The sequence below is a fragment of the Pelodiscus sinensis genome, chromosome 5, assembly GCF_049634645.1.
Source record: "Pelodiscus sinensis isolate JC-2024 chromosome 5, ASM4963464v1, whole genome shotgun sequence".
NCBI classification, from domain to species: domain Eukaryota; kingdom Metazoa; phylum Chordata; order Testudines; family Trionychidae; genus Pelodiscus; species Pelodiscus sinensis.
The window spans coordinates 51,313,404-51,324,858 of record NC_134715.1 but is presented as its reverse complement, the minus strand read 5'-3'; the positions used below and the strand labels follow the sequence as shown (position 1 = coordinate 51,324,858).

At 40.1% G+C, this 11,455-nt stretch overlaps 1 protein-coding gene across 1 annotated transcript in view; it reads right to left on the bottom strand.

Moving 5' to 3' along the window:
* Positions 1 to 546: 546 nt before the first annotated feature.
* SMAD1 (SMAD family member 1) overlaps positions 547 to 11,455 on the bottom strand; it is a 69,875-nt gene continuing 58,966 nt past the window's right edge. The window contains exons 5-7 of the mRNA XM_006114681.4: positions 9,497 to 9,718; positions 4,754 to 5,010; positions 547 to 1,963 (exon numbers count right to left, since the gene is read on the bottom strand). Of these exons, the coding sequence (XP_006114743.1) occupies positions 1,820 to 1,963; positions 4,754 to 5,010; positions 9,497 to 9,718 (623 nt within the window). The 3' untranslated portion in view covers positions 547 to 1,819. The remainder of the gene's footprint in view (positions 1,964 to 4,753; positions 5,011 to 9,496; positions 9,719 to 11,455) is intronic.

The following is an 11,455-nucleotide window of genomic DNA, read 5'->3' as shown; positions in this document are numbered from 1 at the left end:
ACTGTGAGGGGATGGAGCAAACTCAGTAGGACAGAATCTATGGCGATATCAGCAGCTTGAAGTGCACATTATGGATATTTTTAAAAGGCTTAAAGCCAGGACAAAATTTGGACAGCATCATTCATCCAAAAATCAGTCATTAACATAGATGGATCACAAGACTAATACATTTTACAACAGTGCTGTTCTTAAGGAAATTTCTGAGCTTCCAAGATTTTAGTCAGTTTGATGTCTGTAGTAAAGGGTGGAAAAATTGGCAATTTAGTCGTAACTCTCTGCAGATCTCCCATACTGAAAATAAATGACTCTATTAAGTTATTAGGACACATCAGTTCTACCAAATCTATTCTATTCTCACTTGATGAAGAAATCCATCTGCCCCATAAAAATCACTCATCACCAGTATTGACTTAGTATTGGCTACCAAACTGTATCAGAAATTAAAATGCAGTCAATTTTTTTTCTTTTGATGCAGTATTTTCCAAAAGAATCTTTGTGTCTGGTTTGTTATAAAGCTGACAAGTAAGAAGTAGACAAGACCAGGGATTAATCAAAGTAAGCAATAACAATGGTTTTATTTAAAACTTCCAGTAAAGATGACTCACTAATTTGGAATAAAAGTACTTAAAGTACTACAGAGTAAGTGAATATAAAATATTAGCAGAAAACAAAAACAGAACAAAAACCAGTAAAAAAATTAAAAATATTTTTAAAAGTTTGAAATAGATCCAAACAGGGTTTTTAAATCCTCCAAATATTTAATAGTTACTAGATTTGGCAAAAAAAAAAAATCTATTACACAATTAAAAGCCTATTTCTTTTATGTAAACTGCCTAAAACTGCTCAGTAATTCAAGAACAGACTGTACAATTTGTCTTGAAATATACAAAGCTGCAATCTCTGGACTGCAGGAATTATTAAATTTTGCCCTCTTCTCAACTATATGAATTAACCAGCCACATAAAACCGTTCTGGGGAGCGAGGAGGCAAAAAATCAGAACTAACAAGATAAAGCCACTATTAAAAAAAATAAATGAAATGCACAGCAAAGTTCAGACCTCAGTTTCATTTCTTTAAACTAACAAGCTACGTTTACAGTATATTCTGCATGTCAATTGCCATTTCCCCATCCCTTTTCCCCCCACTCAAATATTCCTAAATCTTCTAGTCTAAACTACTTAATTCTAAGCTTTCAAATACACTGTACATACATTTAGCAAAGAGCATACCTAACATTATTCTTACAGCAGTATGGTCAGTACACAATTTCATAAAGATTATTACACATTACCATGATTAAAACTCCCACCCGCCCACCCCCTTTTTTCCTTCTTTTAAGAGAACAAACTATTACTAGACAAATGGTTTTAAACTATTTTGTAGAAAGTCTGTGGAAAGCAGACTTCATCCATATGGGATGTGAAACCCAGAGAACACAAACAATGAATGTTGAGCATATAAAAGGAAAGTGACCTCAGAGTGCCAAGGAAGATCCCTTGGGAACACTGTCTAAAAAGATTAGTAGCTTGGTCATCCCTAACTATTACACAAAATCCTGCTAAACAATCTGCATGTATCAATTTTACAAGAAACTGGTACAATGTAAACTGAAATGATTGATGCCAACAGTGTGTCAAAGGCTTTTTTTTTTTTTTTTTTTTTTTGCACTTTTTCCCTGAATCCAACAGTTGGTCACAGAGGTCAAGTATTATCAAGGCTCTTATTCAGCCACTGCCAGTTCATACATGTGTCTGACTCATACATCCTTCAAGTACATGCAAGGCTCAATAGTTTCCAAACTGTAGAAGCTTGGGATCTTTTAAGACACAGAGGAAATAGGATTATGAGGTGAGCCCATCTGAGTAAGAACTTTATCCAGCCACTGAAGGGGGCCATGCAGGTGTATTTCAATCCAGCATGGAGTGCTCGTTACATCCTGGCGATGATATTCCGCTCCCCAGCCCTACAAACAAGAGTCACGTAGAAAAGTTATTACTTTTACCTTGTATTACAATGTCAAGCAAGTGGAAGATGCTTCCCTCCAGTATGTATGCCCCAATGTTGCCTTGGGAACATCAGTCTCCTGGATTACATCTACGTTCAGGAAATGACCTATGAGCAACTTCTACCCCCCCATGACCTTAGGACTGAAAACAGGTCAGCTACTAGCGTACATGGGAACCAGAATATTTCTAAACACCACAGGAAAAAGCATTCTGTAATGAAAATAGTGCACACTTTCTGACACAGTGTTAAAATGGGGTTGGCCTCACATGAAAACAGTTTGACAATGCGGGTCCAAACCCATTTTTAATACCGTGGCAGAAAGCGTGCACTATTTTCATTAAAAGAATGTCAGAATGCATGGTGTTAAAAACAGTTTGGCTCAACATGTACTACCAGTCAAACTGTTTTTATCACCTTTGGAGAAACCAGGGGTCCTTTTCTTTTTTTGGGGGGGGGGGGAAGGGGGGAAAAGGTTGACCTGGTTGCCAATATGAGATGGCAAACTCAGGCAGTTCAGCTCCCATGTCTTTTTGGTTCTTGCCTTTCTCTAGTGTGACTGCCACCATGGTGAAATTAAGTCTGAGGCTGTATTAATTTAAAATGGACACCTATGCACTAGAAATCTCAGGTCGCATCAGCCAGTGAATATTTTCTTCAGCTGTCACTCAATCTTGTCCTGGACTGAACAGGAAATACTGACTTGAAAAAGGAAAGGCTCCATGTATCCCATATGAATCCCAAAACAGATGTTGCTTTTTAAATGTTTTCATGAGGTGACACTCATTTTCATGCTTGTTTATACGGGATTTAAAGGAGAGTCCTATAGCATTCATATAGCAATGCATTTCGCAGAACATTAAAATGCAATAAAGCTCTTTTCTCCCAAAATTTTATTACCCCTGTTAGCCCCATTCCTACTGGAGATTCCTCCAAATCTCCCCCTCTTCTACATGATATGGGAGGGATGCAGGGCATACTATTCTCTTGGACAAGAGGGAAGTACAGTTATCACTTAATCCTGTTTGTATTTAATTGTTTTTGAGGCTTCCACATTTATGTTTTTTTACACTTCTGGAAGGGTACAGAAAATAGAATTGTCCCTTAAGGCTCTAGTAAAAGACTGAAGACTAAAAAGACTAAGACTAAAAAGAGAATGAGATGGGAAGAAACACTGCCAAACAGATTTATAGGCATAAAACAAGAGGTCATGGATCGACATTAAGGCAGGAACTCGATTCCATGTAGCTAGGGCCAAAGTTTCTTTACAGGAAGGATGGGAGGTCTGATAAACAGATAAAGGTTCCCAAAGTATGTTCTTGTAGTTTTATAAAAACAGCCAATGGAAGAAAGTAGTGTACACAAAAGGAAGTTTAACAAACTGGACAATTTTGCGGGGAGAAAAGATGGCATTGGTCATAGCTTAGAAGGATATTTCCTAAATTAACAGGGCGAGCACCGATGGGTTTTCTTTTAGCTAAAACTAAGTCAGTCTAAGATTTACTAATGATCTGAAAAGAAATCTAACGAAGTTTGTTGTGCAGTTTGACAAAGTAAATTATCTTTTTGGGCAGGCTAGTGGGCAGTAAATGGATCATAGGGATCAAAAGTATTAACCTCAGATTAACTCCTAATGCATATGCCCAAAGAAGTCACCTTGTGCCTAATATTAGGATACTGAGCAATTAATTTGGCAGGTCTTGAAATACGTGACTGACCCTTTAATCCCAATCCACATTTCTGCCCCTCCAATGATTGCTACAGTCCCTGAGAAAAGAACAGCATTCACTTTTCTCATCAGCAGACAGACCCCTTTCTGCCAATCATCTACATGACAGTCCCAGCAAAGAAATGCCCACTACTAAGTTGGTTTAACATGATTTTGATCCTTTGGAGAGTAGGAGATTGCTATGGAATACAATGATGTGCTTGAAATATATGTTTTTAAAAAGCCTCGGTAAGGTGGTTGGTAATTACCAAACTTTAATTTAAGTCACTGTTCATCAACTCTGTTCATAACTCATATGTGGTAATCAGCAAAGATTATTGCATTAACTTTTCTAAATATACAACGAAGGAAGAAGTTTCCATGCTTGCAGAACACTAAATGTTTAAGTAACACACAAATATTTTAACACTTGGAGAAGGAGAGTAAACACTAGGCAAATGCAGACAAGAGCCACAAAAACGCTGAAAATTCAGAAAACCTGACTAATGACAAAAGGTTAAAAACCTGTAAATGTTTAGTATTGAATAAAGACAACCGATTATCAGGTCTTCCCTAATCTTCAAATATGTTAAAGACTATTTATGACTGATCAATTTTTTCTCCATGTCCCCAGACAGTAGGACAAGTAGTAAGGCCTTGAAAGGAGATTTAGGTTTGACATTAAAAAATAATAATAATAAAAAAAATTTCCAAGTATAAGGGTAGTTAAGCATTGGAACAATCATCCAAGGGAAGTTGTGGAATCCCCATTCTTGGAGATTTTTAAGAAGTCAGAAGAGCCTGTTTATTAAGAACTTGTCTCAGACTTCTAGGTTTACTTGGTCCTGCCACATGCAGGAGGTTGGACTTGACCTCTGGAGGTCCCTTTTCATTTCTAGATTTCTATGAATCTAATGTAATAGTCTACTGAGGTAATAAGAATAGTTGCGTGGTATAATGCTATTCAGATAAAGCCACGGTTTTCAAAAGGAAATATTATTTTGCTTACACAACAGACGCCCCAGTTGAACTCTTACCTACCTTTACAAAACTCATACGGATAGTGCACATCTTAGTAAGCTCATACACAGTTTCAAAGCCATGGTTCACTGACTGAGCCAGAAGCTGAGCAAACTCTTGATTGTTGAAAATTTTCAAACTGCAGCCACTGGGAATTTTACAAACTGTGGTTGGATGGAACCCATGGTGGTAGTTGCAATTTCGACTTTGAACAAAAATACTGCTGTCACTAAGGCATTCAGCATACACTTCTCCCCCGACATAATAAAGGTGAACGCCTAAAAGGAAAAAATATTTGTTATGGACAGGTCAAATTCATTCATACCACATACACAGATTTGAACATATCTTTGTGGAGATGTTATTGGACTTCTCCAGTTTAAAGAGAAACACATTATATTTCACTCCCTTGTACCTCTAGATTCCACCAAGATTCAAATCAACTGTTCATTAAAGTTGAAGAAAACTACTGTTACAGCCCAAGATGACACATTTACAGGGTCAGAACATCTGCTTATATCCCATGGGTTCATATTTGGGTGAGGCAGGGGGCAGAAGATTGACTGGACCCAGGGTCAGGAGAACAGACATCACTTCCATTTCAGCAGCACAAAGAATGCTCAGAAAATAGTAACTGTCCCAAGATGGATTCTTCCCCCAGCAGATATTAGCTAGGATGTGTCTCTGTTAGGACAGCATCAACAGAGGTGCCCTTCCAAAGAGCTGAAGCACAATACAGTATCTAAAGGAATAACTTAGCCCCAATCAAGCTTTTAAACTTTAAGAACTTTGGGGGTTCAAGTTCTCCACTGTTGGAATAATCTATTTGAAATAGCAAAAATGGTAAAACAAGAAAAAAAAGTACGTACACATGGTATTAAAGTAAATCAAATTCTGAGAAATTTAAATCAAATGCAGTCAAGATTTTCTAGTACGGTCCATATACAATTTTGCCAATGAAATAACTTGCATCTCTCAACAGCAAAACAATCTGTGCTCACGTCCTCAAGTTTTAAATCTGTTCTTTTTACAAAGTATGAAATTTAAATTACGGATGTTAAAATGAGGTTAATTTACTGAGAACTCTATAGAATTTTTATTGACTACTCAATTAGACAATAGGGGAAGGCAGCCTGGCTCAGTGCTGGCTCCGAGATCAAACCCTCCTGCAGCTCTGCAATTTAAAAGGCAGTAGGAGCCCGGCAGCCTGCCCCCCAGTTCCTACTGCGTTTTAAATTGCAGAGCCACAGTGGGTTTTGGTCCCAGACCTGGTATGAGCTGGGTCTGAGCCAGGTTGCCTGCCCAGCTGGCAACAGCCCCCGTCCACAGGGGTCCCAGTGGGGAGCTGGGACTCCCAGCAGACAGGAGCTGCTGCCAAAGCACCCTCGGCCCACAGCCAGCTTTGGCCACAATGGCTGCTTTGTGGCAGCAGGTGACACTACAGCGATGGTGCTGAGGGAAACCAGCTTTTAAACCAGCTCCCAGCACTGGCTCCGCCCCCCCCCCCCCCCCGCGGCTTCTGATAACCCTAGCCTTATAGGGTAGTTGACTACTTGCTTACATTCCTAATTTAAATGGTGTTTCTAGAATGATTTAAAAAAAAAAAAAAAAAAACCTCAAACAAACAGCCATCCTGGGTCAGATTGATCGCTCATCTTCCCCAGCATTCTGTCTCCAACAGTGGCCAGTACAGAGTTTGAGAGAGATTGTCTGTCTGGGGTTTCATTCTTGATCATTTTGGCTAATAGTCATCAATAGACCTAGTCTCAGTGAACTTATTTAGCCTTTTTTCAAAAACTCAGCTATACTTTTGCCATTACAACAGCCCATGGAAATGAGTTCCACAGGTTAACTGTGTTGTGTGAAAAAGTATTTCCTCTGGTTTGTATTAAACCTCTTCCCCATTAATTTCATTGAGTGATCCTGGTTTTTGCATTGTACAAAACGGTAAATGCTTCTCTATTCACTTTGTCTGCAGCATTCATAATTTTATAAAGCTCTATCATATCATTCCTTAGTCATCTTTCTTCTGAGCTGAATAGCCAGCCCTTAGTCCTTCCTCATAAGGAAGCCATTCCATACACCTATCGTCTTAGTTGGCCTTTTCTGAATCCTTCCAGGTCCACTATATCTTTTCTGTGATGGGAGACCATAATTGGACACAGTATTCAAGGTATGGGCATACTATGGATTTATATAGTGGCATGATATTTTCTGTCTTATCTCTATCCCTTTCCTAATAGTTCCTAACATTGTTAGCCTTTTTAACTGCCACTGTGCATTGAGCTGACATTTTCAGAGAACAATCCACAGTGACTCAAAAGGTCTCATTCTCCAGTGGTAAGCGCTAATTTAGAAGCCTTCACTGTATCTATGTAGTTAGGATTATTTTTACACCCCACCATGCATTACTTTGCACTTAAGATTGAATTTCATGTGCTATTTTGTTGCTCAGGCGCTCGGTATTGTGATTTCTCTTTGTAACTCTTTGCACAGCTTTGAACTCAAGTACCTCCAATAATTTTTGATCATTTGCAAACTTTGCCACATCACTACAAAATGACATGCCATTCATGGCTGCAGTGAAGCGGAGCAACCTGGCTGGGAGATGGGTGGCAGAAAGAAACACACTTCTGGGTTGTTCCACTTCCCACAGCAGTGAGTGCTGTGTGGGGCGAGGAGGGGAGAGACCCTGATCCTGCCCTCCGGGGTCATGTCACTGGGGAGAGGGGCAAAGGGTGAAGTGGCAGCAGGCTGGAAAGAAGTGGTGCGGGGCCTGGTGCAGAATGGGGGTTTCCCTGGGCTTTGCATGTCCCTAGGGATGACCCTGGTGAATGCCATCTGGTCCTGACAACTTATTTTTCAAATTTATCAATTTGTTCTAAAACTTCTGCTTGCAGATCTATGTGACATGTTAACCAAAAAGGACAGCTCTAATATAGGGGTGTCACCCATATCCTGTGCAGTGAAGATCGATGCAAAGAATTCACTTAGCATGCATGGCCTTGCATGCTCCTTTAATACTTTAGGCAGACTTCCTGCTTCCGATATAAGTATCTGACGGCTCATTTTTGTCGCTTTAGCAAGTTCTTTCCTGGTCTGTCTTCTTATTATACTTTTACAGTTACCCTGCCAGAGTGTGTGCACCTTCTTATTATTCACATTAGGATTTTACATCCAAATTTTAAAGAATGCCTTTGAATAGGAGTCAATAGAATTTTTAAAATTTTTTACATGACATTGATTTTTTTTATCTTGATGTCTAGAAAAGGTCTGTCTGAATCTATATTCCATAACAACTGGTGCCCAAATTATACATCTATGGTTTCAGCACATCACACAGCTATCACCCCAACTCACTGACTCCGTCCAATTAAATGGTTATAAAAGCAAGAGCTTACAATATCGTTTGTATACATACCACTGATAAGCACTGTACAAATACAACATCATTACCCACCACAGAAATTAAAAGAAGTCAATTTTAATTTATATGACAGCATTCCCCTCAAAATAGACTATTATGAAACTAAATTAAAAACATAGCTAGAATCCATTCTTTTGAGAGAAGACTCTCAAAGGTACAATGACAAATACCATGAACTGTCCTTTGAACTTCTGAAAATTTCTCCTTTAAACTGTATTTAGAGTATTATTTTAGTAGGCTTATATTCCTTTCAGGGGCAGACTGGCCCAGAGGGACACCGGGAATTTCCTGGTAGGCCATCCTCCGAAGGGCCGGCCAAAGGGTTGGCTGGAGGAGGAGGGGGATTGTGACGGGGCACCGCAGCCCCGCACTTTACATTTCCCGGCGCCATGCACCAGCTATGTACAGAGCACGGTGGGGCTGAGGGAGCGCATGCGTGGCATGCTCAAACACTGCGCAACAGGTGAGAAGGGAGATGCCCGGGCAGACAGGACAGCAGAGACAGGTGAAGGGTTGGGGGGCAGCAGGCACCAGGGGAGCTGATGGAGCAAGAGGAGAAGACATGGCAGCAGAGGGAAAAGGTAGAGTTTTATAAGACATTTATTAATAACTTAAATACGCTGCCTATGGCCACTGGGTTAATGCAATTGCAGGATAGTTGCATGAGGGGGGGTTTGTGGGGGCCAAACTAATTGGTAGGAGGATGGTGGGAAAACTCCTTAGAGGAGTCACATGACACCTTTTACTTCTGGTCATGTGTCCATCTTGCCCCGAGAGTGTTACCTCCAGAGGCCTGACTAATGGGAGTCGGGGGGTGTGGTTCATGGGGGTAAGAGGCGTGGCTAATGGGGGTCAAAGAGTAAATTAAAAAAAAAGTCTTTGATGTGAAAAAGTGGGCCATTCTCAACCCGTTTCCCAGGCCCATTTTGATTGCCAGTCCGCCCCTGATTCCTTTAGAGAGCATAAAGCCCAAACAATTTATCTATATTTAATCCTGGGTAAGAGGAGGGATTATTTTATTCAGAAAGGCATCTGCAATTATATCGTTCAGATTGCCTTAGAAATTGCCTTAGACTAGCCAAACTGTGGCTTTAAGTTGTGATGCTAATTACAATTAATCAGTCTGTAGACAATGAAAAACCTGATTAGAAAATAGAAAGTTTCCTGCAATTATGCAACAGGTGAGAACTTATAAGACTTGGCAAAGAAATGATGTATTCGCCAGTATTCATTAGAACATGATTTCATAATGTATACGAGTCTGTCCTTGAGGCAAGAAGTCCAGTTTCCAGTGCTTAGCTGGAAAGCATAACAAACAAAAGAAAAATTATATGCACCTTTGCCAATATGCCGCCTGGTGTTCTCAATCGTGGAATTCCGGTTAACATTAGACAGCAGACCAAGGCAAAATCTGTTCTTGTTGTTTGAAGGATCAGTAAAACCATCTACCAACACGCTAGTGGAGGAGGCATGAAATGCCTCCCCAACACGATTGTTCAGCTCATAATAGACAATAGAACACCAGTGTTTTGGCTCTTCATAAGCAACTGCCTGAACATCTGCAAAGAAACAAAGGTTATAATCAATAGCACTGCAATTAATGTCTCTAAACTTTAAAAATGTGCAACCTATAGACAAACTTTGGCTTAAGACCACCGATAGATGTTCCAGATAAACAACTCCTAATTAAGTGCAGCCTTCTATGGTGTTGATCTATACGTTATTTTTTTTAAAAGCTTTTCAAAGCCATAAAAAACTTGTATAAAAACAGTCAAGGAAAAAGTATCTGAAATTTTCCAGAGTCAGCAACAGGTACTTAAGAGAATGTGTGGGCTCATCCACCACATTACAGTAAGTACCCTCTTCCCTCTCCACCAGCTAAATTCTTTGCAACTTATGACCTAGATCAGCATGCTCAAGTGTTGTCCAATCAGTGACGTGCTCCCTATTTTAGTTACCAAAATTCTAAAATTTTTACATGTTACAACGTTTTGTATTAACTACAACATAAATCACATTGCAGAAACTATCAGAGAACAGCCAACAGTAAGTTTTCACAACTGCCTAGGAGAGAAAGGAAATTTTCATCACCCTGACAATCTCTCTCCCTCCCTCACATGAAAAGGGTTAGGAAGGCTCTTTTTTTTTTTTTTTTTTTTTTGAAAGAAGAGAACAATGAAAAGTTAGACTTCAGAGCACAATTACATAATGATTTCAAAATATTAAAATCAGGGGAATTTGCAGGGTTATAAGATTATATTATACACATGCATCTGAATATAGTATTTTGGGCTAGAAAAAAAGGGACTTAAGTTCAGCAAAATGCCATGGAATTAAAGATTTATACACCAATATTGAACATAAACCTTTAAAAATTAAACGCTAACAAGAAAGAATGTTATAAGTTTTCATGAGGTACTAAACATGAAATACAAAACTAGCCAGCTAACATCAGGATCAGCTCTAAACTTGGTCTTCCAATATTCTGATAATGTAAGCACTCATGTTTCCATAAGATTCCTTATTTAGCTAGCAAATTCTGCAATAGTTTAAGAGAAAATGTACATTTTGAAGAGTCCAATTTGCCATCTTTGCCTGCCTGCCAGCCAAGCTCCAAAAAACACACAGATCTTATAAAGTAAAATTTTAACACTGCTTTGGGAATTTTTCCTTTATATGAACTGTATTTTCTCAGTAAAAGGAGTCTCAAACAAGTTGTCTGACAACATTATATGCTTCTTTGGATGGTTCCAACTATTGTGCTCTCTCTCAAATGCCCAATAGATCCACAACATTATTAAATCACCTCCAACTAAAAGAGGTTGAAGAAGAGATAGGATGTGACTGTGTGAAGGTTTTTACCGTATTTTCCGGCGTATAAGGAGACTGGGCGTATAAGACAACCCCCTAATTTTTTAGTTAAAAGATAGGGTTTCGTCTTGTACCCCAGCGCCCCTCCGCCTCCTTTGCTCCCGGTGTCCCTGGTCTGCTGGAAACAGTCCCCAGCAGACCAGAGGCACCGGGAGCAAAGCCGCAGCAGCGGCGGGGTCCCGCGCCTCTGAGGCTTTGCCAGAGCAAAGCCTCAGAAGCGCGGGACCCCGCCGCCGCTGTGGCTTTGCTCCCGGTGCCTCTGGTCTGCTGGGGACCGTCTCCAGCAGATCAGGGACACCGGGAGCAAAGCCTCTAAGGACACCCCGGCAGCAGGTCAGCCCCGGCGCGCCTGGGCTGCCCTGCCGCCGGCTTCCCCCGAGGCTTTGCAAAGCCGCATACCCGGCGTAGAAGACGACCTCTGATTT